Raw genomic sequence first — 27330 nt, forward strand, 5'->3', positions numbered from 1 at the left:
ACGCCTGCGGACAGAATTTCAGGAACCGGTGGTCAGAAACTCGTGACGCGTGGGCCTACAGCCCTCAGCCGAATAGCAAACTGCATCCGTTCTTAGGATGTTGGCGTGTATGCATATATTCAGTATCAAACTGTCCTATGATACAGCTATTGTGGGTTGACGTCATAGACAAGTCACGTCAAATCTAAAATGGTGAATTACATTGAAATGATATTACAAGATGTAAGTACAAGGGAGCGCGCGATGTCTTCCGTCTCGTATGCGATATGAGCGTGAAAACATCTGTGTAAAGATCATTGAAAATAATCCCCAATCTGGAAGGCCCGTGTAGCGGCGGAGGAGCTTCGGTGGGGATGCAACGGAATCTTAGGGGAGCGGAGGGACAAAATGGTGCGCCCAAAATGGGCAAGACCCTGACACTGTAGACCGTAGACCCTGACCCTGTGTATACGCCATATACGTGTATACGCCATACCGCGTGTATACCTATACGCGGTCGATTTGTCGTGAAATCATACATTAGCCAATGAGGAACGGCGTACAGCTGTTTGCCGTCAAAAGCCAGCGAAACTTGCTCTCGTCCTGACGCGCGTGAGACGAGTGCTGTCGCTGTTGGAAGGGAGGATCGGCTTGCGCCGTGTTGAGTGTTTTGTGTAGTGGCCAGCTGGGGGATGGATGCGGGTGGGTTTTGCAACGAGTCGCCGATACTTGGTGAGTGTGACCCTGTTCTGCAGCGACATCCAAAAAGGGATGAGAGTGAATCAGAGGAGGTCGGATGTGGCACTGGATCTGTGGCCATTGGAACGCCCCCGGAGCGGAGAGGGTTTGGATGAGGTCGGCCGCGTGATCTGAGTTTAATATGTGTATGGTGGCGACATGGGGAGAAGTGAAAGCTAAAATTGTCCACGATAATGACATAAAATTAATACAAATGGTGATGCCATTGACAATATTGTAATGAAAGTGATGTGAAATGAACCATTGCAATGATGATAAATGAAATTATAACTCATAGAATACTAGCATAAAATTTACCAATAGACATATGCCTGCTATGCCTGCATGCCATGCCTGGGTACAAGGCTGGCAGCTCCATACAGCCTCAGCAACTGAGTGTCATTTAGTTCCAATGGGCTTTTATAATAAGGGGTGATAATTGAAAATGATTAATGAAGTGAATGCTCTGCTGAGAGAAAAACATACTTGATGTCAGTTATGCTAGTGTATCTAGGAGCCCATGAACCCATAAACTGCTGATAATAACAATGCACACACAATTGCTACAGGCCATGGAGGCAAAGTTGAGACATTTTTGAACAGAACAGCAGAGCAGGTCACAGTATCCCTATAGTCATCAGGTACTCATTAGCACTAAAGGAAAACAGGTGATAAATGGATGAATAACATCTAATTTATCAGCCACCATTGTCAACATGCAGACTTCATCCATCCTCCTGCTGAAATCCATGTTTGATTTTGGAGAAGGTAGGTTGAGTTTCTTGGTGGTCTGAGGTGAGTTTGGAGGAGGTTAAAGAAATCACAGGAATGATCATATCATTTATGTGGGCATGGAGGCTGAATGTGGCCACATACAGTAACTGACCTAAACTAATGTGTTCCAACCCAGTGGTGGCGGGAGGCCTTTAATTGCAATAGCATAACGTGAACCCAGTAGATGATTGAAATCTCACAACATGGCTCAACTCAGCAAGTCAAGTCTTTAGTAGGCTGGCTACCTAAGCACTGATAGATGAGGTAGTTTGCTGTACATAGGTATAATTATAATCCATAATCTATGTAGTGTCTTGCCCTAGCAACCCATTCAGTGAACCTTTGCTCTGGCTTGTCTGTTATGATAATAGATCATCCTGATGGTGATAATTCTTTGATATTAGTTAATGCTGCATTTTTACATCCACACTTCAAAGGAGAATGCTGGTATCCTGCATTCAGTTGTTGGAAAAGTTAAACAACATGTTGCCTTTATTGGATGTTTAAGGGCAATGTGAAAGCAATGGGAATGTTTGATACAGAGTATGGTTTGTATAACACTAAGCATACAAAGTCTCATGCATTTTAGTAATGGGGAAGTTAGATACAGAGTACAGCTTGTATAGCACTAAGCATACAACATCTTATGCATTTTAGTCATCAGTACTCCATGTGCTTCATATATTTTCATCAGCTTCAGCATTTTGTGAGGTTAGAATCTACTATGAAATCTCCAAAGTTTATGGCCAAGCACCTATTTCATCCCATGCATCACCTTGGGTTCAAATGCTGCACTGTCATAAGAAGAGGGAGGACCATGGTGTGCTGACAGTGCCTTCTTCCCCTGGTGTTTGTGTTCATGTAAAAATTACAGGTAAGTGGAGCATGGCTGGTATTATATATCCACCATCAGCATGGGTATACTTCAGTATTTTTTTATTTTGGCTGTCACTAAGCACAATCAGGTTTGAGGAATTGTGTATATTAGTAATAACCAAAAATGTCAAATACATTTAAATATTCTGCATACTTTTCAGTACCATACCATCTACCAATACCTGGTAGAAGTCATCAAACATCAAACACTGATGTACTACAAACTATTATGTGGGCTGCAAGAGTGGCATACTGGAGTTGCATCCATGCACATGGACAGAAGACTAGTGTGTAGTTTATGGGATGAAGCTTAAAGTTAACAAAGCATGCTTAGAGTTAAAGGGATGGTCAATCAACCAGGTTTTTCAGTTGTCAATCCAGGCATTTGATGTAAATGAGCTCACTCTTCAGGTGTGGAGAGATGCTGTGTGTTTGTGGTAGGAGAAGGGTTGTAAGAGCTGCAGTTATTTGGAATACAAATGTGCTAGATCAGAGTTGTGAGGTGTTGGGAGATGCTGTGTGCTTACCCTTGGTAATGTTTTGTTGTTTTATTTTGTTTCATTTTTTCCTCACTGCAGTGTTTGACCATTGCATTGTGAAACGTTCCTTTGACTATTATTTTGCTGGTAAATTTAGCTAGAACACTATTGAAGCCTGCAGTGGCTGCCACTTGTGACATTAAGGCATTGTGTATTGCCTGGCACGTGAGACAAGGGTTAAAGGCAATTTTTTCTTGTTTTTTTCAGGACATTGATAAAGGACTATGATCAATCCATCACCAAGTGCTGCAGAATGGAGTGTAGTCTTCTGAAGGGCCAACTTGTTGTATTGGTAGACAAGCATTTGTTAGCTGTTTGATTGACAGAGACTACATGATAGGTGGATACCTTTGCCTCACCAGGAGTTTAGATCAGTGATGGTGAAAAACACCTCAGCTGTATAGAAGACTGAAAATGGCTGCCACCAGCGATATCCTACCTAGGTTTGTGAAGAATTCCAGTGCTGCACCAGCCAGCCCAACGAGACAAGCATGCAGGCTCAAGGAAAGACATTTACTGATGCTGATTGTCGTAACATTTATTCTTATCTGTTTCGGAACGATCTTTTTCGCACCGGACTTCGGCGAGAGCCTGCGTAAGATCGACGGTCTGGGTGGCATGCAGAAGCGGGTCCAGGACATTGGCCAGGACTTCCTGCTGCCTCCCCCACCCCTGGCCAACGGTCGCAGAGAATCCCCGCTGCGGCACGATGGAGACCAGATAGAGGACCCGCACGTGGCCCAGGACCGGGAGAAGCTCTATCACAAGGTGAAGGCCGCCGGAGACCTGCCGCCGCCGCTGGCGAAGCCTCGCCTGGGAGCAGACGCCGCCGCCGCCGCCGCCGCCGCCCAGGAGGCGGGTGCGGACGCCGGCGGGGCGGCGGAGCAGCGGCCGGCCGTCCGCGTGGCCGCGCTGCCTCCCGTCATCACCGGCGGCGAGGACGCCGACCCCGTCATGCAGTTCAGGCGACGCAAGATCAAGGAGGTAGGTGCGGCTGCTCAGATGGTTCGAAGCCTCTGATGCTGAACTTATCGGGCATCGTTGACATCTTGGCGTGGCTTTTTGCATGTAAACGGCGTAGCTTGTACCTGGGTGGAACAGCTCTTTAGTATATGGATATGTCGATGGCTGCCAAATCCTCGGTGAAGGTTGGAAATGGTTAACTGTGGTTAGAGGTATGGGTGTAAGAAACGGTACAGACGTAGCAAGAGGTCTTGCTCACTATCTGTTTCGAGCACATATTTGTGATCCTGAACGATAGTTGACCCCTGCAGCTGGCTTTAAATCAGTACAACTCCATGTCCTATGGGGGCGGAGAAGCGCGCAGGGGTCGGTGCGTAAACGGTGCGAGACTACTGGATGCCGTATTGCCTAATCTTGCGTTCTTAATGGAGTCTCCTCGCTCCCTCGCTCCCTCGCTCCCTCGCTCCCTCGCTCCCTCGCTCCCTCGCTCCCTCGCTCCCTCGCTCCCTCGCTCCCTCGCTCCCTCGCTCCCTCGCTCCCTCGCTCCCTCGCTCCCTCGCTCCCTCGCTCCCTCGCTCCCTCGCTCCCTCGCTCCCTCGCTCCCTCGCTCCCTCGCTCCCTCGCTCCCTCGCTCCCTCGCTCCTCGCTCCCTCGCTCCCCTCGCTCCCTCGCTCCCTCGCTCCCCCTCGCTCCCTCGCTCCCTCGCTCTCTCGCTCTCTCGCTCTCTCGCTCTCTCGATCTCTCGCTCATCTCACTCTCGCTCTCGCTCTCGCTCACTCTCGCTCTCGCTCTCGCTCTCGCTCTCGCTCTCGCTCTCGCTCTCGCTCTCGCTCTCGCTCTCGCTCTCGCTCTCGCTCTCGCTCTCGCTCTCGCTCTCGCTCTCGCTCTCGCTCTCGCTCTCTCGCTCTCGCCTCGCTCTCTCTCTCTCTCTCTCTCTCTCTCCTCGCGCGGCAGAACGAAAACGTGAACGTGTTGGGTATTGGATTGCCGTAGAGTTAGGGCGTCTTTTATTGCAGCAGTATTCAGTGTTGGCTCGTAACTAACGGGGCAGGAAGTGACGAACAGCTCGAATGTGACACGCTACCATTGGGGATCCGTTCCGGTAGCGCCTCCATGAAGGCTTTACAACACGTCATTATGTTGACCCGGAAATTAGCCTCCCGGTTTCAAACCGCGAAGTATTCAATTCCGGTCGTCATTCGACATAGGTGGATGACCGTGCGGTTTAGCGTTGCTGTACCCCACTTTTTGCGTTTCGTTCGTTTGGTTGCAATACTGTGTCCATTGCCAACAAACAACGGTGTGGGACGTTGGTAAACTCGCGTTGAACAGGCTGCCTTTTTGAATGATACAATTTCGGTAGTCAATGGCCGAGTTGATTGCGGCGTGGCTGACGTCAGCTGTGTTTTTGTGACGCCGACGTCAGATTGCGCTGCGGATTTAGCCACTGAAGATTAGCGTTATAGAACGCGTCGGCTTCTTTGGCTGTTTCGTGCGCCAGGCACTGAAGGAAAACGGTTTATGTTCATGCTAGATAGCCAGCATTGCGCGCTGTGCAATTTATTTCAGTATTTTGTTCAATTGGAAAACATTTCTTGGCCAGAATTTTCATAAGTGTTGTGTTTTTATTTTTGTGATTTTTCTGTGAGGTTAATGCAGTTTGTCTGTACCCGTTCCGCTTGGAACTGACCTAACGATATTCCGTGTTCAGTCGCTAGCTCGAAATTTTTGAAGTCCTCAACGCCGACGCGCCCTTTAAGTCCAAACCACCACCGAAATTCTTAAAGCTCCTTACGGCACTTGTTACATGAGACCCATTCATGTTTGCGCTGGACACCTCGTTGTCAGACACGCACCAGAACGGACGCATTTGCATGCTATTGTGTCATTCGATGCTATTGTATATATATATATATATATATATATATATATATATATATATATACAATAGCATCGAATGACACAATAGCATGCAAATGCGTCCGTCTGTATATATATATATATATATATATATTATATATATATATATATATATATATATATATATATAATGTATATACAATAGCATCGAATGACACAATAGCATGCAAATGTGTCCGTTCTGGTGCGTGTCTGACAACGAGGTGTCCAGCGCAAACATGAATGGGTCTCATGTAACATATATATATTATATATATATATATATATATATATATATATATATATATATATATATATATATATTGGAAATCCTCCGCGTGGAGGACCGCAATACAAACTCTGGACATGAATGTCAATGCGCAGTCGATGATTGACGGGGAAATGAGGGCGACATTTTGTGTAGTGACGGAAACGGGAAATGTTGCAATGAGTGGAAATTGGTGAAAATAAACCGGGTTTACACCCTTGCCAGATTCTTGCCTCCGTGTGCTTAGTTGAGGCGCTGGCGGGTTGTGCTCAGGTCTTCTTCTCTCGAAAACCTCGACATTGACCGCTGCGTGGTCGAATGCTGGCGTCTCTGTGGGCGGTGTTGTGAGCAGTGTTGGGCTGACTGGCTGATTTGAAGACGATGCGTGCACATGTACGTTGCACTTTGTTTCATGTCGTTATCTGCTTGGGTCACTGAGATCCTCTGACATTTGGTTTAGAAAACCCTCCAAGATCGTTTAATCTTCTGTTTCCGCACGAGCGCACTTGCGCGACCGTCTACATCGATTCACACTTTTGCCAGTGCGTTTGCCCGTTGTTTTAAGACTCGCAAATGTGCCGATCGCTTTTCGCTGTGATCCCGTTCCCGAGCTATGAACCGAGCTTCGAGGCTTATCCAGGTCATGCTGGCTACTTATGAACTTTGCGTTTCCTACGGTAAAACAATGGACCATGTTTGTAGGCACCGACAGCGTCCCACCGGTCAGATCCGGTCCCAGCCATAACAGCAGCGCGCCCCTGCTGGCCTTGCGGCATGCCGGATATCACGTTGCCAGATGGTTCTGGCACCAAGCCTGGACGGCTTAGTGCATGACCGATGGGCAGACATTACGAAAATCCCGATTTCGTAAGGCGGCTAGCATTGTGCAATGGGTAATTTGTTTAAAGGTATTCGTTTCATTTTGGAGTGTTTCGTGGGGTGAAGCTAAGTCACGTGCATTTGATCGCCTGATGGACGGGTGGACACACATTTAGATAATGGTAATAATGCTAGCAGAACATTTGGTGGAAATCTCAGAGCGCTCGAAATTCTGAAAGATCACCAACCCACGTGCTACTGCCACGCGATCCCATCTCGCGAATCTTCTCGTGCCATCCCACCGCCAACGAGAGGGTTACAGAGTGCGTAAACGGTAACGACAGTGAGAGGATATCCAATACTACTGATCTTCATGCCATTGAAAGTTAAGGTCCGCCAATACACGAGCTATTGACATGAAGATGACCGCGAGACCAGTTCGTGCCTCTTGGAGTTTCGAAGATTGCACGCCTCCAAACTATGCAGAGGGTGTGCTGTTCCAAGGTGCATATTGGGCAGGTGTGGTGTGGTGCAAGAAGTCGTGGTTGCAGCCACGGTAACTCAAATCCATCGCAGCTCTTGCAGCTCTTGGTTTCCGCAGCCCTTGCTGTTTATGAGCGGCGAACCAGCAAAAGTTGACGGGATGTGCACACGAGCGCGTGGTTTATAGTAGCATAGACATTTGCATCATTCTTACCATTTCTATTCAGCTGTGCTACGTCTACTCAAACACCAGCACGGCACGGCTTTTGCTTTTGTGGCTATTTTTAGAAGGCAGCTTTTGGTCTCATGGAAACAGTTAAATGAACTGTGTTCATTAGAAGATGTCTACGAACATAAATTTGGGAAGCTTTTATGTTCTAGCCTGGCATGGCCCTCGCCTTGAATGATCGCATCATTGCCATACGCCCAGTGCTTTGTGCTCGTGCTTGAACAGAAGCAGGGGGGAGGGGGGGGGGGGGCTTATATGACGGCTGCTGTAAGATGCTTCTCGATGTGACATTTACCTTGAATCGATTTTGCAAGGCTTACAGGCAGTGTAGAGATTGGGCTTGCGAAGAGTCACTCCATTTGTGTTATCGTCCACGTCGTCACGCTGTAAGGATTTTGCGGGGTTATGGCTCTGAGACGGATTCAGTGGAAGCGGGTGCCGCCTGCAAGTACTTCTCCACGGGAGTGTTCATCGTTTCGACCGAAGGCAAAGCACAAAAGTGGCAATATCTTAGATGTCCCGGATGTGCTGATGCTCTACAAGTTAAGGGCTGTCAGAATCGTCCTCCTTTGTAGGAAAGGCGAAATTAGGAAACCTTTTAGCAGGCCGAGTTCTTTTATGGCGCGACCAAGACCCTTTAACATCACCGTAGCTGCTGGAGAAAAAGACCGACGCGCCCCGATTGGTTTGATTTGAAGCAGATTTGACGCTGATGAGCGTCGATTTGTCAGAGTTCCGCTGTGACAGGTCCCAAAGTTCAGTGTTACAGTCCACCAAACGGTTCAGTCGATAGTTACGAGTATACTGAAGAAGTTGCAGTAGCATACACCTGACGCTGGCGGAGGCTTGGGTAGCTATGCTCGGACTTTCACGGTCGTATACCCGGGCTAGCTCGGCATTTATAATTGGCAATCAGCGATGAGAGAATGTGTCAAATGGTCTCTTTCCAACATTTTCCTTCGTTTTTTTTTAGCGTCTTGTGGGGTGGGTGGGGCACGGTCATGTCTGTTGATAGTTAACCCCTTGTTACGCCACCTTTTAGTACATAGTAAGGCCTGGAGCCACAGATACTGCCGGCCGCTGGCGCCCTTCAGCGCGCCCTGAACACCAATGGTCAGCTGGCAATGACTCGGCACCACCTCGCTGCCGTCGGAGCTTCCGTGGATTTCCCTACACATAGCTGTCCGCGTAGGTTTCTGAAGCGTTTTTATGGGAGTTTTTTCTTGTGTCATTCACTGCTTACCGCTCTCACATGCATGTCAGCAAGAGTCTTATGTTTTGAAACTCGGTGGGCAACATTTTGACCCCGTCATTCTATGTTTGTGAGCGCCATCTTGGCCCATAATTCTGTCGCTTGCCCGGTCCGCCCCTTCAACCCCGGTTGGTTCCGTCTGCCCGGGGTCAGGGGTCAGAACCGCCGGGCGAGAGGAAACAGCACGAGCGTCCGGCTCGCGCCACTCGTTCCAATCCTCTCAGCCGACGCCCTAATCCTAATGAACGGCCGCTGCTGCCGTGAGTGGCTGAATTAGTTTGGGAGTGTGGTTTGAACTGGGTCACAGACAGGACGCCGCAGTGCCGGACGAGGCGCGTGGTCAGCTGGCACTGGCGCTGCGGAAGATGCTGCAACGTGGACAAGACTCAGACTGTGTACCTGTTATCAGGTCTTAACGCACTTTTTACACCTGCTCTGATTGCACAGAGGGGGAGGGTCACCAGAAAGGTATGTTGTCAAGGTTCCAGTTGTTGTTTTTTCAGTTCGAAGGCAGCGACGGTTGGTAGTGCACCAGAAAGGGTCTTGTATTATCCTGCCCGATTCCCGGAGCGATCGGATAGTGCCGTCAAACCCGGCTGGGCGCCCCGCCCGGTTCTCGTTCCAAAAATTCACAACCATGTCTAGGTGCGCATTAGTATTGACGCTGTGTTAATGACACGCGCATCATTATACTGTCATGCATTGTAGACTTACACATGGAGGTACCGGTAGTGTAGTGGTTTACCACTGCACGTCTGGGAAACCAGAGGTACGGGGTTCGATTCCCCGCGGTGCCCGCCCTTCCTGCCAGGGTGAGAGGTAGGCGACGCCATATAGCCCCAGTAGCTGAGTGCGTCGTAAAGCCCCAGTGACACACACAGACTTACACATGCTAAGTGCACAGATGATGTGTAGGCAGTCGGACTGGCCAAAAGCAGGCTTTAAGTGGAACACTGGGCTTACCAAGGTAGTGCTTGGATATTCATCCGCCTCCAACTCGGCGTTTTCAACTTATGTGGGGAACTTTTTCTACGCTTAATGGACGTGTGTGTACATAGTACGGGATGAACCTACCTGTTCGCCCAAACGAACGGTATGAGAGTTGGGCTGTTTGTGCCCACACCGTGTTGCTGTTCTTTTCATGCCTCGTTAACCGGGGGAGGCGAAAGCATGAATGCAGTATATCACGTGCCAAAGCGTTTCGTGGAGCCTTCATGCAAGGAACACGAGTTTGTCCCATTCAAAGCTGTGCAGGAATAGGCGCGGATGTAATGTCGCTGCTTAGAAAGCCATTCCTGGATGAAAGTCGCTGTAGCCAAAGCGGTGATTTTTGTTTTTCTTTTGATTTTATTTTTTGTTTTGTTCTGTTTAGACGATAGCACCATTTCTACGTTTCTAGTTCGACTAATATCCGTCTTCTTTTAAGTGTTGTCTCATTTTGCTATGACCGGACTCTGGCCAGACTCAAAATCCTTTACACGGCCGGATAATGCATTGGTCTAACAATACCAGCGCATTCTGTTGTATTCTCTCTTGATTTGCTAACTAGCTCCACCATTACGACCGCCATCCAACTGCGTCAGACACTAGCTTCAGAGCCGGCCCGCTCCTGCCGGTCGCATCCCATCAGTCCCGGTTCCTCCCGCCTGGCGGCACTTCGTTGCCACGTGCCGTCACGGCCCGTCACGTGCCCTCTCGACCCGTCACGACTTGTCACATGCCTCGACCCGTCACGACCCGTCACTTGCCCTGTCTACCCGTCCCGCGCCGTTCGGGGGTCTGACCCACCACCCGGGCGCGGCGTGCCGGCAGATGATGCAGCACGCCTGGCGGGGCTACGCCAGCTACGCCTGGGGCGCCAACGAGGTGCGGCCGGTGAGCAAGCGCAGCCACTCGGCCGGCATCTTCGGCCGCCGGCCGATGGGCGCCACCATCGTCGACGCCATGGACACGCTCTTCATCATGGGCATGACGGACGAGTTCGCTGAGGGCCGACTCTGGATCAAGCAGCATCTGGACGTGTCGCAGGTGGTGAGTGAGGCGGGCGGTGGCGGGGTAGCGAGGTGAAGGAAGCGGGTTAGACGTGAGACTGTCTGGATGTGTCGCAGGTGGTGAGTGAGGCGGGTGGTGGCGGGGTGGCGAGGTGAAGGAAGCGGGTTAAACGTGAGACTGTCTGAATGGTTCTCGGGTGGTGGGCCGCGGGATAGTGTCGTGCGTGTACACGCGTGGTTGCATGCAGTGCATACGATTTTGCACAGCAGCGACGGCATACTGATATGGTCGGCGCTGCGACGGCGCAAAGAGCCGAACCTCCGCGTATCTCCCCGAGAATTGGCATTTATGAGCTGTCAGAGACTGTTCTTTTTCCCACACCGATGTCAAACAGGCCTCTTTGTCCTTACGGAAGATAGTCCAGCACATCTCCACGAGCGTGAGTCATGAGCGCAGAATTAGGTCGCGCAGCCTGTACCGTTCGGGGAGGGCGACCGGGCAGGCACACCCCCTGCGTGCGGCGCGAGTGCCGCGTTCACCGGCCCGTACAAGCCCGGTTACCGTTGGCGCCGCCGCCGCCCTTTTGGGTCGGCGCCGCCCAGCGGACCGGCACGGCTGGATGGCGGTCCGGCGCTGCTGTCAGTGACAGGATGCAGCCGTGAATGGACCGGGCTGCTGGGTGGGGTCGGGTGGGGAGGGGATGGGATACAGGGCTCGGACCCGGTGGAGATAACGTCATTAATTAACGCCCGGGAGCAGATGGGTGTTGACCGCCGTGCGTTTCGCTTCCTCCGGTGCCGTTTGCTTCTATTGTGTTGTTTGTGTTTGTTTTGCATTAGTTCGTTATATTTGACGCTCTGTTCCTGTCCCCCTGTTCGTGATTTCTGTCCATGTCCCTGTTCCTCTTTGTCTTCCGCCGGCATCCTATATCTACCCATCTGTCTCTCTTCCTTGTTATTTCTCGGCCTTTCTGTCCGGTCTTCTATTTTTCTCCTTGTTCTGCCTCCCCGCACCTCGTCATTTGCAGGCGGTCTCCAGGCGGCCGCCCACTGCGTGGGCCACTGTGAGCCCTGCCCGTCCCTCCCTCATCATTCACAGGCGGTCTCCAGGCGGCTGCCCACTGTGTGGGCCAGTGTGAGCCCCGTCTCTCCTCCCTAGTCATTCGCAGGTAGTCTGCAGGCGGCAGCCGACCGCGTAAGCCAGTGAGGCCCGCCTCCCGCGTCTGCCGGTGCCCACGTAAGCCGATCCGCCTGTTTGCCTGCGCCGACCCGGCGGCAGCGAGCGCGACCTTTGGCCAATCTGGGCCACGTGACCGCCGAGGCGGGCCGCACGGCACGGACGTCGCCGTCGGACAAAAGAACTCCGTGGCCGACCTGGATCGCCGCCGTGGAGGCGCCGTTGTCGCGGCGATCTGGGCGTCGACGCGCGACAGTGTCGCGCCGTCGGGCCCGCCGCACGCGCCGGTCGGCGTCCGCAAGCGTGATAGGACGCCTCCTCGTGCGTGAGAGCGCAGCTGTGAGGCGCAGGCCTCGCCGGCGGACAGGGCGGCTCCCTTGAGCCACCTGCTTCGCGCGACTCTGGGCGAGGTGGAACCTTATGGGACCGATGGGCACCGACGTACCTACCAGATATGATGATCCTCGAAAACCGCGCATTTAATCCGTTTGGAGCATGAACCAATCTATTCAACATGATTAAGTGAGAAGTCAGGACTAAGTGTTACGGATTCCGTCCTGCAGTTGCGAAAATGGTTACCTTGGGTCGGGTCAGAAGTTAGTTTTGACGAATTCTCAAAATTTTGCTTGCGGATAACTCAGTTCTCAGAACGCATGGTTCCGATTGCCATAAAACAACCACCGCCCGATTAGGCTTCGTTGATTCCCTCTCGGAGTTTAGAAAGTGGTGACCGTAGGTCAGGTCAAAAGGGGTCACTTTCGCTGTGTGCCAATTTTGTTTTGCTCGCATGCAACTCAGATCGCAGTATTATCCCTATGATCATCGCAAGCCCTCCACCACTTGATTTATCATGATTAATTACCATCTGCCTGTGCGCAAGTAGTGACCCTAGGTCAGATCAAAAGTATGTTTTGAATATTCCTTTGATCATCACAAGCTGTCCACCACTCGACTTATGATGGTTGATGTCTTCCGCTTTTGCGAAAACAGTGACCCTAGATCAGATCAAAAGTATGTTTTGATAACTTCCAAACTTTATGCTTCCTGACTTCTCAATTCTCAGAGCCGGCTGCTTTAATCGTCATAAGCAAAATCGTCGCCATTCGATGCGTCATTACTTCGCTTGATGCGCACTTGCGAGGTTGGTTTGCCACATTTCCACCCCATACTCACGTCATCATGCTAAACTGATTGGTAAGTGTCCACAGCGATGGGATGAGCTGTTCCCAAGAGCGGGCATATCTGCTAGACCTGTCGGTTTGTGAGTCCGCCTCGGCGGTGCGGCGATGGGATGAGCGGTTCCCAAAAGCGGGCATATCTGCTAGACCTGTCGGTTTGTGAGTCCGCCTCGGCGGTGCGGTGATGGGATGAGCGGCTCCCAAGAGCGGGCATATCTGCTAGACCTGTCGGCTCGGATTCCGTCTCGGTGGGGCGGTGATGCGCCGGTCCCGCGCGCGCCAGGTACGGCTGGCGAGCGCCGGAACTAATCAGCGCTGGCGTCCGGAGCTGTGACAACGCCGCAGGATCAGACCGCGGATCCCCGCCGGCGGCGTGGCCGATCGGAGGCTTTGCCACCGATTGGGCGATGGAATCGGCGTGGAGCGGCTCGCGGCCGGCGACCGGAGGGGGAGGGGAGGGGCTTTCGGCGGGCGTGGGACGAAGACGGTCTCGGGTCCGATGTGCAGCACGTGCCCTCGGTGGCCGCGGTCCCAGTGGAGGGGCGTGTCACGCCAGCGTGTCTCATTCAGCGGCGGCCGATCGGGCCGTTTTCTGTAACGCGAATCCAGCTGTTACAGTTAGGTCGAGATCGTTCTGAAACCAGACACATTCATCATTGTTGTTCTTTTTTTGCCTGACAATTTGATACGAACAGGGCGCATATAAATGCCCGGCAGTGATATCACGCTGCGCATAAAGGGTTTCGGAATTTCAAGAGCGAATTCAGCCACCAAGTAAAGCTGAAGAGCTCATAAAGGCTCTTCAACTCAGCGAGGCTCAGGCTCATTGAGGCCTCCTTTACGGTACGCATGGATGCAGCTCACGTATTCGGGCTCTAATTAATTGCACAAACGAACCTTTGTAGCTGAGCAACCGCCATGAAAATGTGATCTAAACCATCAGATTGCTTAATCCGGTTGTAAACTGGATTGGAGCTGCCCCTGCTCCGTCGCTGCGCAGTGGCTTTCGAGACAGTTGTTCGGATGCAACCGTATGATTGTGCTTTGTGCTTGTTTTATATGTTATAACCGGATATGTCTGTTGCGATTTTACACGAGTTGCTGAGATATTTTTTTGGAAGTCGTTTTGTGTCAAATGTCAAGTCCGCGGCACGCTCCCTCGGTACATTAGTGTCGTCTTTTTCCATAAGTGGTTGAATTATGTAGCAATAATTTCGCATGGTCCCAGTCTATGCCTGAGCCTTATAGGAGGCGCTTACGCATCAGCGGAACTCCCCATTATGACAGAGATCTTAGTCCGTGTCGCCACGACCGAAGGCAGGGCGCGGAGGTAGCGGTATTTTAGTTTTGTATTTATCTATGTTGGCAAGCTTTGTTTTGGGCTACGGCCGCTTGGCTCGTTCGTTTGGATCACGGTCTTGGCTTGGCTCGTTTCGGGAAATGAATTGAAATGTTTTTGGCGTGTTCAGTACCTTGTCCTAGAAGAAGCCAAATTACAACACATTTTCTGATGACCTGAACCCTTCAATGGGCGTTTCTGATAACAGCAATGACGCCGTTGCCAGCCAAGACATCCTGTTGACGGTGGTAACGCCTAGCGCCGTCCGATGTGCCTCCTTTGTTCACTGGTCCACGTGCGCTGCTCTGCTGCACGACTGGGAAGTTGTGAAGCTAGGAAGAAGCCCCAACACCTGTGCTGTGCGATCATCGTGCGGGAATGGGAAGTGTCGATACTCGAAATGCTCATTCGACGCTGCAATCCTGTCGCAGGACTCCGCAGCTTGACTCTGACTCGAGGTGTTGATGCTCGAAGTAAACATTCGACACTCCGATCTTGTTGCAGGACTCTGCTGCTCGACTCTGACTCGACGTGTCGTTGCTCGCAGTAAACGTCGGACGCCGCGCCCCTGTTGCAGGACTCGGAGGTGTCGATATTCGAGATGAACATCCGGTACGTGGGGGGCCTGCTGTCGTGCTTCGCGCTGAGCGGCGACACCCTGTTCCGGGACCGGGCGCTGGAGACGGCGCGCGCCCTGCTGCCCGCCTTCGACACGCCCACCGGCATCCCCTACGGTCTGGTCGTGCCCACCACGGGGGTGAGTGGAGGGACGCCCTGCGCGGTCTAGCGACATCCCCTACGGCCTGGTCGTGCCCACCATGGGGGTGAGTGGAGGGACGCCCCGCGCGGGCCACCGGCATCCCCTACGGCCTGGTCGTGCCCACCACGGGAGTGAGTGGAGGGACGCCCCGCGCGGTCTAGCGACATCCCCTACGGCCTGGTCGTGCCCACCACGGGGGTGAGTAGAGGACGCCCTGCGCGGCCACCGGCATCCCCTACGCCTGGTCGTGCCCACCACGGGGGTGAGTGGAGAGACGCCCCGCGGGTCCCACCGGCATCCCCTACGGCCTGGTCGTGCCCACCACGGGGTGAGTGGAGGGACGCCCGCGCGGCCACCGGCGTCCCCTACGGCCTGGTCGTGCCCACCACGGGGGTGAGTAGGAGGACGCCCCTGCGCGGACCACCGGCTATCCCCTACGGCCTGGTCGTGTCCACCACCGGGATGAGTGAGGGACACCCCGCGCAGTTCGGATGCCGCCCACAGTGGCATCAAGCTTTCTCTGCAGCTCGTTGTCGGAGGGAGCTAGTGCTGAGCTATGCGGAGCTAATACTGCAGCACATACGACCCCGGGTTATGTTTCATCACAACCTCGACCACAACGCAACACCCCATTGGCATGAGGGAGGTGTCTGCGTTGGCAGTGAGCCGCCCACATGGCAGACCGCAGGCACCAACCGCACCAGATCGACGTGCCGCAGGCTGGTGCTGGTGACGCTGCTGACGATGACCCACACGCTCTCGGGCCCCGGCGTCCGGCACTGTCCCGCAGCCTCGCGGTGCTCCGCCGGGGCCACGCTGGGCCAGGTGACGTCACGGGTCGTCACCGTGCCCCGGACTCGGACGGAGCGGAGGGAGGGGATCGTGGGGGGCCGCCCCACGTGGACCCGGGATTCGTGACTGTTAAGGCGGGCGTGGGGGCTACAGGCACTAAATTGTTTCGGTCCGGTGAAGTTGCCCGGCAGGATTTGTGTGATTGGATTGAGGGGAGGGGTCGTGAGAGACGCAGAACGCTTTGGCTGGCTCACTGGCACGCAATTTCAGGCAATGCACGTCTGCGGTCACGGTATATTCGCATATTTGCAGTTTGTCAGCCAAACCTACGCATGGCGGTTGATAAGGCGGCGAATGGCGCACTGTGTTTTGTATCTGGAGCAGCGTGACCTAGTTTGATGTTTGTGTGAGTCTGTTCTGTACAAAAGCTTTCCCTCGCGATTTATGGGCAACGCAGGCCTCGTAAAGCCTGAATGATGAAACACCACACGGGCGGCTCCGAAGAGACCTGGCTTAGGCCATTTAAACGGATTGCCGTGTTCCCGTCCCATGCAAATTGCTGTGTGCAGTATGCAAAGTGCACTTTGGCGCAGTATGCTTATCGCTGCTGTTATTTGTGGCTAAAGCGTTGGGGCCCCCGAATCCAGCTGCCTTTGTTGCCCACAGTTGCGGTTTCCTTGCCGGATTTGTCCAATAGTCACGGCACATGTCCATTGCTGGAGCAAATTGCCGGCGACCGAAGCGGCCAATGTCGATCATTCCGTGGCTATTGCATTAGCGTATTGGCGAGCTGTCGCGTCCCGGCAGCGGTTGGTGTGCATTAGCTCCGCTGTGCCGATATTTCTGCACATTGCTTGCGCGATCATTTCATGTATTTCCCGCGATCACGAGAAAAGTGACGGCTGATCTAATTGGCGCCGTCTTGATGTCGAGTCCTGCTGGACTCACTCAAAAACCTACCGCGGCGCCCTTAATGAGGCGAAACTGTATATCTCACTTGGAGTCGAATGTGGAGCCGGTCCATTGGGTCCCCCCCCCCCCCCCACCCCCACCCACACTTGTAAGGCGATTGAATATTAACCCCATGAGAGGGAGCGGGGTCAGAACTGCGGCACATTGCGTCACCCCACTCCCACCCCATCGCCTGAGAGAAGGTGCCATGGCTGCTCAGTGTGCTTTGTCGCCGGCCCTTACAGGGAAGTACCAGAGCCGAGGGGTAGCTGCGCTGGGGATGAGTTTCCATAGTCGCGCATCAACAGTGTCTAAAAACATGAGCAGACTGATTTACGGACCTATGCGATAAAGGGGATTTTGCCGGGACACCACTGGTTAATCACACCCGCCCGTGCTGCGCGCTCAGCGCGCGTGGCGTCCGACGAGCCGGTCGCCCCGCTCCGCGTGCCCTGCTCCAGCTCACCTGCTCACATGACGCCCGTCTCCGCCGCGCAGAAGGCCAAAAACTACGGCTGGGCGTCGGGCGGCAGCTCGATCCTCTCGGAGCTCGGCACGCTGCACATGGAGTTCAGCTACCTCTCCGACGTCACCGGCGACCCGCAGTTCCGGCGACGCGTGCAGAAGATCCGCCAGGTGCTGGCCGGCCTGGAGAAGCCGGGCGGCCTGTACCCCAACTACCTGCACCCCAAGACGGGGAAGTGGGGCCAACGTGAGTGAGGCAGCGGCGGCGACGGCCGCCGCGGCGCGTGTGGCGTAGCGCGTGCTGTGCCGTCGGCGGTCGTGACGATGCGGAGGCTGGAGAGCGGACTAGTGGCGTGAAACAGTAAAACTTGCCTGCAGACGGAGGCGGACACGGTATTGGCTAAACGCATTGTGTGACCGCCTTGGTTCCTCCGCAGCTCAGGCACGAGGACAAGTAGCAGTGTTGGTGAGCGGCTGTGCCAGAGCGCTGGTCAGTTTAGCGTCATCGGTCACGGAGAAATTGGCAAGCAAGTTGCGTCATTGCACATAATTTGTGATTGTGCCACGATCATTTTTATCGCTTTTACCAGTTGTATCTTATTTCTCACATTGTCGCACCTTGAGTGGACAGCTTGTGATTGATACCACAGCACAGCGACAGTGGAAGCATTCTCATAGCTTATTTATTTGCCCATTTATCACCCCGCGATCACTTGCGTTGCCAGCTCCTGGCAGAGATGTGGCCAGTTCACGGGGTCTCTCGAGGCGCCAATCGAGCACCAGCCCCTGCTCACAGACGGCCGCCCGAGCGTCCGCGACACACGTCACCGCGTGCGAGGACTGCGCTCAATTTTCTCTGGGGCGTCTTAAATCACTCGGCCCGCCATAAAGCATCCTATCCCCACTGGCAATGGAGTTGTTAAGCCCACGATGACGCCGAGGCTTAGAAACGCATTGTCAAGGGAATCGTAAGTATGGAAGCGAGTGCTGCCCGCGTCATTGTCTGCTTAACAAGCATTGCGCTTCGGGGAGGCTTTCGGAGGCATGTTAGCATGGGAATGGCGAAGACACTACGAGCTTTTCTGTTCGTGTTGAGTGACTTATGCAAGTACTGAGTGAGACCGAAACGGGCAGATATGAACTTGCCGTAACCTGCCTCACGGCGCGAAAACGCCAGGTCAGGCCCGCACGATGCAAATCGGTTGGAACAAGCACTCTAACTGAGTTAACGGCTAGCAATGCCTCAAAAGCAAATATATCTATTGGAGCGATGACCACCGTGCCCCCTGTATAGCGTGACCGCTGTATGACTTGAAGCCGTGATTCAGTCATCTGATCCTCTTGATATGCAGGGGTACGACGAAACCACACGCATATCTCACCTGTTCAGTGGTGTAAGCCCCTGGGGACCATATGAGGTGATACTGGCACCTCCAGGATCGGAAAGCCCATCATTGGGTTCGGCTGACGGCTGGTCTCCCTGCTAACCCAGCTGAGCGGGGACACCAGCTGTGGACACCACCAGCCGCTCAACTGAGCTAGCGGCTGATATCCCCGCTAGCCCACCTGAGCGGGGACGCCAGCTGTGGACACCACCAGCCGCTCAGCTGAGCTACCGGTTGATGTCCTTGCTAGCCCAGCTGAGCGGAGACACAAGCTGTGGACACCACCAGCCGCTCAGCTGAGCTAGCGGTTGATGTCCCGCTAGCTCAGCTGAGCGGGGACACCAGCTGTGGACATCACCAGCCGCCCAGCTGAGCTAGCGGTTGATGTCCCCGCTAGCTCAGCTGAGCGGGGACACCAGCTGTGGACATTACCAGCTGCCCAGATGAGCTAGCGGTTGATGTCCCCACTAGCTCATCTGAGCGGGGACACCGACCGCCGTCCACACCAGACGGACCCGAGCCTTGCTGACTGGGCGCCCCCCCCCCCCCCTCCCCCAGGCCACATATCGGTGGGTGCGCTGGGCGACTCGTTCTACGAGTACCTGCTGAAGGAGTGGCTGCGCTCGGGCGGCGCCGACCGCGAGGCGCTGATGCTCTACCGACACGCCATCGGCAACGTCACCGAGCGGCTCGTGCGCACCTCCAGCCAGGGCGGCCTCACCTACGTGTCGGAGCTGCTCAACGAGCGGCCCAACCACAAGATGGACCACCTCGCCTGCTTCATCGGTGAGCCGCGCGCGCGCGCTGAGGGCGAGGTACAGGCCGACGGCGACGACGCACACGGGGTTCAGGTGGGAAGTGGCGGCTTCGCGAGCTCTCCTCACAGCGTCGTGAGGTCGACGATGGCCACTCGAAATGTCGTTCAGGTTTCGAGTGGCTAGATATGGATGTCCCAAAGCGGCCAGTGATTCCCCAGACGGTCCGTTTCCCGCTGAGAGGCGGCGAAGCGAGAGCTGCAAAGATATGTCCTTGTATACCATAGCCCCTGCTATATGGTTGCGGTATGCTTCGCGATATGTGCAGCCCCTGCGCCAAGGGTGGTTAGTTTCGATATTCGTCGATTATCTCGGACGGTTAGCTGTTTTTTTTTGCGAAAGTGCACATGAGCCCGCAATATACGCTTCCTGTTCCCATTTGCCAACCAGTGTGGTGTTTTTATTTTTACATGTCATCTGTGGTGATGTCCCAGAGGATGATTCCTACGCCTCCCCCCCCCCCCAATCAATTTACATTCGGATTACTTTGCAGTCAGTTGTTTGCATGTGATCTTCATTCCTGCGTGCTATTTCTGGTGGTGAGGCCTCTTCGGCACTCTGGAACGCGTATAAAGTAGGTCGATGAAACCTTACGATGTTCGTGCCTGGGCGGAGAGTCGGCAATGCAGTCAGTGCGTCCCAGAACACCATCAAACAACGCAAACAACAGAAGACGTAAAATATTCGGGGCACGTTCCATCGCTCTGAAAAGAAAGAGTTGCGCCGTCTCGAGGCGTCTCGAGCGCCTCTGTGCCGCGGACTGCTGGCGGGGGTCGGTCCGTGAGCAATGCGACTGCTCTGTAATAAGCTTAAGTACCACCTTGGCGTTGAGTGTTTGGATAGTGTTCTCGCGGCTGCATTTGTCCCCGCAGAACCAGTTTAAAATGTGGGATTGGTTCGGAGCGTGCTGTGGGGCCTCGATGTTTGTTAATGCGGGCCGATCTGGGCCATCTGAGGCCGACTGATCGAACCTGTAGTGCTATCGCTGGAGGCTGCGGCTTTGTCGAGTCCGTTAACATTGGCATCGCTTTCAGTGAGCTACCGACTGGGCATCCGATGAGGATGAAAGCAGTTCTGGAAAAGGTTTCCCTCTGGGTTGAGTTCTACGCCCTCAGACTAAATTTACCGAAATGGTCTTTGTTTCTGGAGCAGGAGTCTGTTTTAGGAAGGTCCACCCGGTCACGTTTATGGAGCTAATGGAGCATTGGGTTGACCTCTGACGCACATCCCGACCACAAAGGCCGCCATAGAAATCCGCGTCTGCAAAAGGATGACGTCAGAGGCAAGAGACCTTTTAGAACCCCTTCTCGCTTATATCAAATGCACCCGACGCAACTGGTGTGTTCTAGGTGGGCTGTACGCGCTCGGTGCTGCCAAGGACCCCGACAACAAAACAGACCGCTACCTGAAGATCGGGAAGGAGATCACGCGTACCTGCCACGAGTCATACGATCGCACTGTTACCAAGCTGGGACCGGAGAGCTTCAGGTTCGTGCCGCTACCGGGGAAGATTTTTTCTACGGCTGAGAAGACCTTATGGAGGCAATGTGACTTAAACTAGGGTTTTTATGATTATTGTGTCCCAGAGGAAAATAAATTCGTCTGGGCACGCGTGTAGGGATCTTGATAACAAATGTTTCACCTGCTTTAGGTGCTTTCCTCAATCATTCCATTTAACGCGCGCTCGGGTGGGGGTCATAATGTCTTCTCCCTCCCCGAAGCTTTTTCAGAAGGGTTTCCGAATGGCGCGGCGCAGCCGCGCCAAATTTTGCATAGCTGCAGACAATTGAGTAGCGGATCGTGATCGTTTGGTGTTAAAAATTTATATTTACCTTGTAAGATCGCTCACCTATGGTAGGTCAAAGCCAGCGAAGGCAATTTCTAGGGAATCGTTTAATATGATGCAACAACGGAACGTTAGACGAAGCTATACATCTCTGGGATGCTTTCTTAGACAACACAGTAATTGAATGAGCAAAATACATTGAGCTGAGGTCAGGTACAAAGGTCAGACCAAGGTCAAAACCAACCTGTTCTTTTTCCCTAGGGCTTGCTGTATGGGACAGTTTCTGGTGCTCATTTCGAATTTATTGATAGTGGGAACCGCATTATGCATCTTCCATGGACTTCTTAGAGAGCAGAATAGTTCGTTGACCTAAAATGACCCAGGTCAGCCTTTTGTGTTTTAGGAACATACTGCCTAGCGTAGTCTTTGTCGCTTATTCAAATGCAAAACTCAGAGCAGTCTTGCATCATTTTGTTCACCATGACCTTCAAAAGGTCAAACAACGTCACTGACATTAAATAAGCATGTGGCCTTTTGCATAGAAACAGTAATCTTCGTTCTGGGGGCACTTTTGAGACCAACCTGGAATTTGGCCTTGCTTGACTTTATTTGACCAAAGGTCATGACCTAGAAACCTCAAACTTTGACCTAAGTGAGTTCACGTACAAGTCGACATTCTGTTTGTAGCTTAGTTGCCGAGACCTTAGGGGGGTCAAATTGACCCCCCCCCCCCCCCCACCCGAGCGAAGGGTATCTAGGCGGCTACCCGGGCACGTGTTAAGGGATTTTTTCTCTGGTAGTTCTGGGATGCGGTAAAGCTCCTCACCGAGCCTGAACAGAGCAACTGGAACGTCACCTTCTGGAAAAGATTGCAGCGGTTTAACTGTTAAGTCTCGGTGATACCTTAGGGCGTTGTACGTCATGCAGAGATCACCATCAATGACATCTGCGTGGCAGATGTACGGGAGATGTATTCCCGATGATCAGGTCGTTGCTGATGGGCATAACAACCATGCTGTTTCAAACACTTAGCATTTCGTCAGGGTCATCACTTGTGTCATCTCATGTGTGCCATCCGCCATCGCATGCGGGCCATCAGTCACCACGTACGTGCCATCAGCCATCACATGTGTGCGGCCATTACCGCGCCGCACGCGTGGACATTGAGATCGGTCCTGATGGCCTGGGGCTGCTCACTTAGGTTCACCGACAACCTGGAGGCGAAGGCCATCAAGCTGCAGGAGAGGTACTACATCCTGCGCCCGGAGGTGATCGAAAGCTACTTCGTGCTCTGGCGGCTGACCGGCGACAAGAAGTACCGCGAGTGGGGATGGGAGGCGGCTCAGGTACGGCTCGTGACGGCGCCACTGGACGCGGTGGGAGGCGGCTCAGGTACGGCTCGTGACGGCGGCACTGGGCATGGACAGCCATTCGCACCATCCCCGCTCAGGTGGTCAGCTTCAGTACCGGATTGCTGTCGGCTTGGAGTTTTTGCTACTAGAAGTGGAGAGGCCTTTGTTGTATGGAAAGATGCGTGTGGGCCGGTGTTGTGCTGGCCTATGCATTTGCTCTATTTTACGTGATCGAGTCCCGTCTCGAGCGGACGCCGTACACGCATGTGTTCCGATATCACGACTTAGCCTTCCGCACATCGATGGACGAGTCAACATTGTGGTACCGTCTTCATCCCACACTTACATAGCACTACTCTTGGCTGGCTGTGGTCTGACGTCGTCCGTCGGCGCGCGCGAGGCCGCCTGTCGCCCGTCTCCGTCAGCGTGCGCACCTCCACCGTCTGCGTGTCCATGGCTCGTGTCCGTGCGTCAGGCGATCGAGCAGTTTTGCCGCGTGGAGGCTGGCTTCTCGGGCATCCAGGACGTAGAGTCGCCGGCTCCGCGCCACGACGACGTACAGCAGAGCTTCTTCCTGGCCGAGACCCTCAAGGTGGGGCCAGCAGCCGGCCCGCCCGCCCACTGGCGGCCCGGGCGATCCGACCGGTCGGGGGGGGGGGGGGGGGCTGGCCGGCGGAGGGCCGCCGCCGGCCGCTGGTTTGGACTATGTGTGGCCGAGGAATTGTTGGCCGTATGGGCCTCGGTTTCCCAAAAACGGATCCCAGGAGCGGGTACTCGTAGCCTGATGGGAGGCGGTGGGCTCCCTTTGGTGGAGTCCCCAATACGCATGTCTTATTTACGTGTATGTTTGTATGGAGATCGGGCACCTTTGGGTTCGGGTATCTGATATCGGTCTCCGATCTCATCGGGAGAGCTGCTTGAGAACGCCGATGTGATCGTCAAATATTTGTGTGGCGATGAGATCTTTGACAACCACATGGATTATGATGTCACGTTTCTGGTGCTTGTCGGCACCGAAACCAGGGGCTCGTCGAGTTGCTGCGTTTTAGCCTCTATTGTTGTCCTCAAGCCAGTGATGTTGCGTAACTGCCGTCCAGTGAGCGCACTCCGTGTTCCAGTACCTGTACCTGCTGTTCAGCGACAACAGCCTGCTGTCGCTGGACGAGTGGGTGTTCAACACGGAGGCGCACCCGCTGCCCATCAAGGGCGTCAACCACCGGTACCGCCAGCTGAGTGGCAGCTAGGCGGCGCGGCAGCCGGCCTCGCCCCATCCTTCCGCCCGCTGGGCGACGCCTCGTCCCACCCGACACCCGCCGCCGCCAGGTGGCGGGCCAGGCGGCCGGTCCGCTGCAGGGGCGCTGCGTGCAGCTGTGCCGGGCGGGCGGGTGTCAATAGGCGCAGCAAGAGCTGGCGCTATGTTGGGAGCAGTTGTGAGAAAGTTTGTGCTGTTTCTTAGGTCGGGCTGGACGCACCTGTTTTGCCTTGCACTTCATGTTACGGACCACGAATAGGACGAGTTTAGTGATGACTAGTCAGACATACGCGACACGAGGCGCACACGACGAGGAATGCTTTGGTCTTGAAAAGTCTCGTTATGGTGGCTATTTGGCTTTCACTTTTTTCATAACGTTTTTTTTTAGCTGCATAGCTGTTTTGAGCCAGATATGCCTTTCAAATATTTTACATTTCCCCAATTAATATTTATCCAGCAAACAGGTTGTCCAGGGAATTTGTTTCAGAGATCCTTTGTAGGTGGTCGGTTTATCGGATTTGATGTAAGCTACGTTTTAAAACAAGGCGCCGCTCAATCTTGCATTGAAACATACAGTGGATATTTTAAAAATGTAAGTAAGCTCAGGGTGCAAATGGTCAACAGTGTTGACGTGTGTACTGTATGACGTATGTACTATGTACGCACGGAAACGAACACTGGCCGCATTATCTCGGGACTCGCCGGCGACTGATTCGCGCCGCATGCGGTTGAAATGGCAGCTATCTTAGGAACACAAGTGTTGACCGATCGGTCTGGTCAAAACGCGCGGTGCTGCGTTTGTGAGCTGCCTGATGCACGCCGCAGCATACAAATGGGGAAGGCTCCGCGTGAAGGTGGCAGCTCTTGAGACCAATGTCCGGCTGGACGGCTCAGTAGAGCTCCGCCTCCCGTCTAACGGCGGCGCGTTTCAGACCACTACTGTCCATATGCACTCTGTTGTGTTCTCGGCGATGTGGCTCGTCGGCTGACATTCCGGGCGTGGGCGCCCGCCTGGGTACAACACATGGTATGGGGTGTGGGGACGCCGCGGTTCAGTCAATGTCTCGGCTCACATGATCGCCAGCGTCCGTCCCCGATGGTTCCTCGCGACTGGCACCATTCCACGACGCCGGCTGGAGCTTCGGGCGGTGAGCTGCAGTGGCGTGCCGTGAGCAGGTAGCCCGGGACGTGCAGTGCCGTGGAGCCTCGAGCGGTGGGCTGCAGTAGCGTGCCGTGAGCAGGGAGCCCGGGCCGTGCAGTGCCGTGGAGCCTCGGGCGGTGAGCTGCAGTAGCGTGCCGTGAGCAGGGAGCCCGGGAGCCCGTGTAGTGCCGTGTCTCGCCTGCTGACGCGACATGGGAGCAGCAGCGCTTCCCTCCGCACGCGCCGTGGTCGCGCTTCCTCGGAGACTGCGGTGAAACCCGTCCGTCGCAGAGTGGCGACTCCGGCCGGTCCTCCGCACCGCGTACTCTGTGGCTGGGATTGACACGCTCCCTCGCTGGGGCCCGGCTGAAGGGTATCTGGGGAGTCGGGTCCGTCGGCGCCGCGTGCCGTCTGGTCCCTGGCGTGCGGGTGTGTGCTCGGGGTATGTGGGACTTGGGAGGGGAACGTTCCGGACCGGCCGTTGGCACTGGGTGTGATCTTCCGCGCCAGGGGCGTCTGCGCGCCCCCCGCTCACGGGATACGGCTATTATTTGTGATGCGAAGATGCTCTTTTCGTACGTGATTATATCGTGTTAAGAGATTGTGACCACCGGTAATATATCAGGAATTTTCACAGCTGTCTGGTATGTCTTTGATTTGGGTGTGGTTTATTCGGTTGATGTTTCAGAAACGATCTTGGGAACGGTGAATGTGGGTTACACTTGGAGTGCATGTCGCCCATTGGGTGGATAACCCAGCGAACGGCACTGGGCAAAAACATCAGGAGGTCGTAACGGGACGTCAGTTCTGACGAGCGCACGAGCCGGACACGTTTTTCAGCGACGGTTTCCTCCCGCTTGGCAAACCAAACACCTTGTTTCTGTAGTCTTTGGCAAACCATCGCGTGGTTAATACAGAACCGCCGTCCCACGGCTATTCGATGTGTGCTCCCTCAAAAAGATCAGTAGTTAGATGCGCCGTGAATAACTAAGGGTAGATAAGAACTGCCTTCGTAAGATATGAATGCATGATTTCCAGGCAATGATTTCAAGCATAGAATTCCTTTCAATAGAATTTCTCTGTCTGGAAAGATGCCCTTCAATATGTCATTATTTGATTGCGTCATCGTACCCTGCACAACGTTGATCTAGACGTCGTTGACGGCCGTTATACTTGGAGATCACACTCACCAGCGCCAGATATGTACGACTCGACAATTATATCTGTATCGGCCTTGGCCGCCGCATGACCAATAGAATGGCAGGATTTGAAAGACGCTTTAAAGTCGTCATAGATGCCCGGGTGACCTCGAAATAGCCTGCACAAATAGCCTGCATATCTTCGCGGGCGTGTAGCTCAGAAACGAGAGGTATAACGGTCTTGCGAAGAGCAGGGCTGTGAACTGCACCGAATGATCTTCAAGATGGTTATTTTAGTTCAAAACCCCATACAAATGTGGAGCACTCCCTTTCACTCACGTGAATAATCTTTCGGAACGTTTAAAATGTTTGAAATTTCACTGATCACACCTTTATGAACCGGCTAATAACCTCAGTTTTGTACGCATTGGTCTACGTCCAAGCGCGTGAGTTCCGCCGAATTAAGCCGTTCTTTTGCGGAAGGGCACGACGATGGTTATTAAAACATGAGAACGATGCATGTAGATGTCTGGGGGCAGGGTTGGCCAAGGTTCCATGTGGCCATCTCAAATAAAGCGAGGCTAATGCTGTAAAAAAGTGCTGTACACCAATGAATGTGGGCTATGGTGGGAACACTGCTTAAGAGACCTCATAATTGTGCAAGGATTTACTTTCTTGCCTTTCGGCCGCCTTGGCATGCTAGCTGATGTTCCCCGTGTTCAATGTTGCCGCACATATTCCTCTGCTGGAGTTGCCCGCTCACAAGTACCGTGATACCTCAGGTCGCCGTACAAACAACATCTCTACGAGTTGTCATGTGTTTGGTTATCGTTTACGTCACTTCACCTTCACCTTCTTTTCTCTTGACGAGGGTCTGACAACCCTTCTCACCGTAAATACACAAACGAACACGATCAGCGAAACGACCGCCACGAAAGCAAGGCAGACATCCAGCAGGAAGTACTGCATCCAGTTGAGGTTGCCGTCC

At 53.7% G+C, this 27330-nt stretch overlaps 1 protein-coding gene across 2 annotated transcripts; it reads left to right on the forward strand.

The window, feature by feature from the left end:
• Positions 1-650: 650 nt before the first annotated feature.
• On the forward strand, positions 651-25842 carry LOC119101011 (mannosyl-oligosaccharide 1,2-alpha-mannosidase IA). Of its 2 annotated transcripts, none has more exons than XM_037224252.1 (10): positions 651-711; positions 3114-3890; positions 10632-10850; positions 15082-15261; positions 17506-17719; positions 19416-19643; positions 21022-21160; positions 22660-22804; positions 23286-23402; positions 23929-25842. In XM_037224252.1, exons 2-10 carry the CDS (start codon positions 3321-3323, stop codon positions 24052-24054), a joined length of 1938 nt encoding a protein of 645 aa, XP_037080147.1. In that variant the 5' UTR covers positions 651-711; positions 3114-3320; the 3' UTR covers positions 24055-25842. The 2 variants fall into 2 exon arrangements, with proteins under 2 accessions (XP_037080147.1, XP_037080148.1); XM_037224253.1 differs by lacking the exon at positions 651-711 and adding an exon at positions 729-770.
• The last annotated feature ends 1488 nt before the right edge of the window (positions 25843-27330 follow it).

This window comes from Pollicipes pollicipes, unplaced genomic scaffold, assembly GCF_011947565.3.
Source record: "Pollicipes pollicipes isolate AB1234 unplaced genomic scaffold, Ppol_2.1 Scaffold_4881;HRSCAF=5763_pilon_pilon_pilon, whole genome shotgun sequence".
NCBI classification, from domain to species: domain Eukaryota; kingdom Metazoa; phylum Arthropoda; class Thecostraca; order Pollicipedomorpha; family Pollicipedidae; genus Pollicipes; species Pollicipes pollicipes.

Excerpts from the sequence above, each read along its gene's own strand:
- LOC119101011 (XM_037224252.1), top strand. The coding sequence starts at position 3,321 with ATGGCTGCCACCAGCGATATCCTACCTAGGTTTGTGAAGAATTCCAGT. Across the intron at positions 10,851-15,081 it reads ATCTGGACGTGTCGCAGGTG|GACTCGGAGGTGTCGATATT; the intron begins GTGAGTGAGGCG and ends CCCCTGTTGCAG. Across the intron at positions 15,262-17,505 it reads TGGTCGTGCCCACCACGGGG|AAGGCCAAAAACTACGGCTG; the intron begins GTGAGTGGAGGG and ends TCCGCCGCGCAG.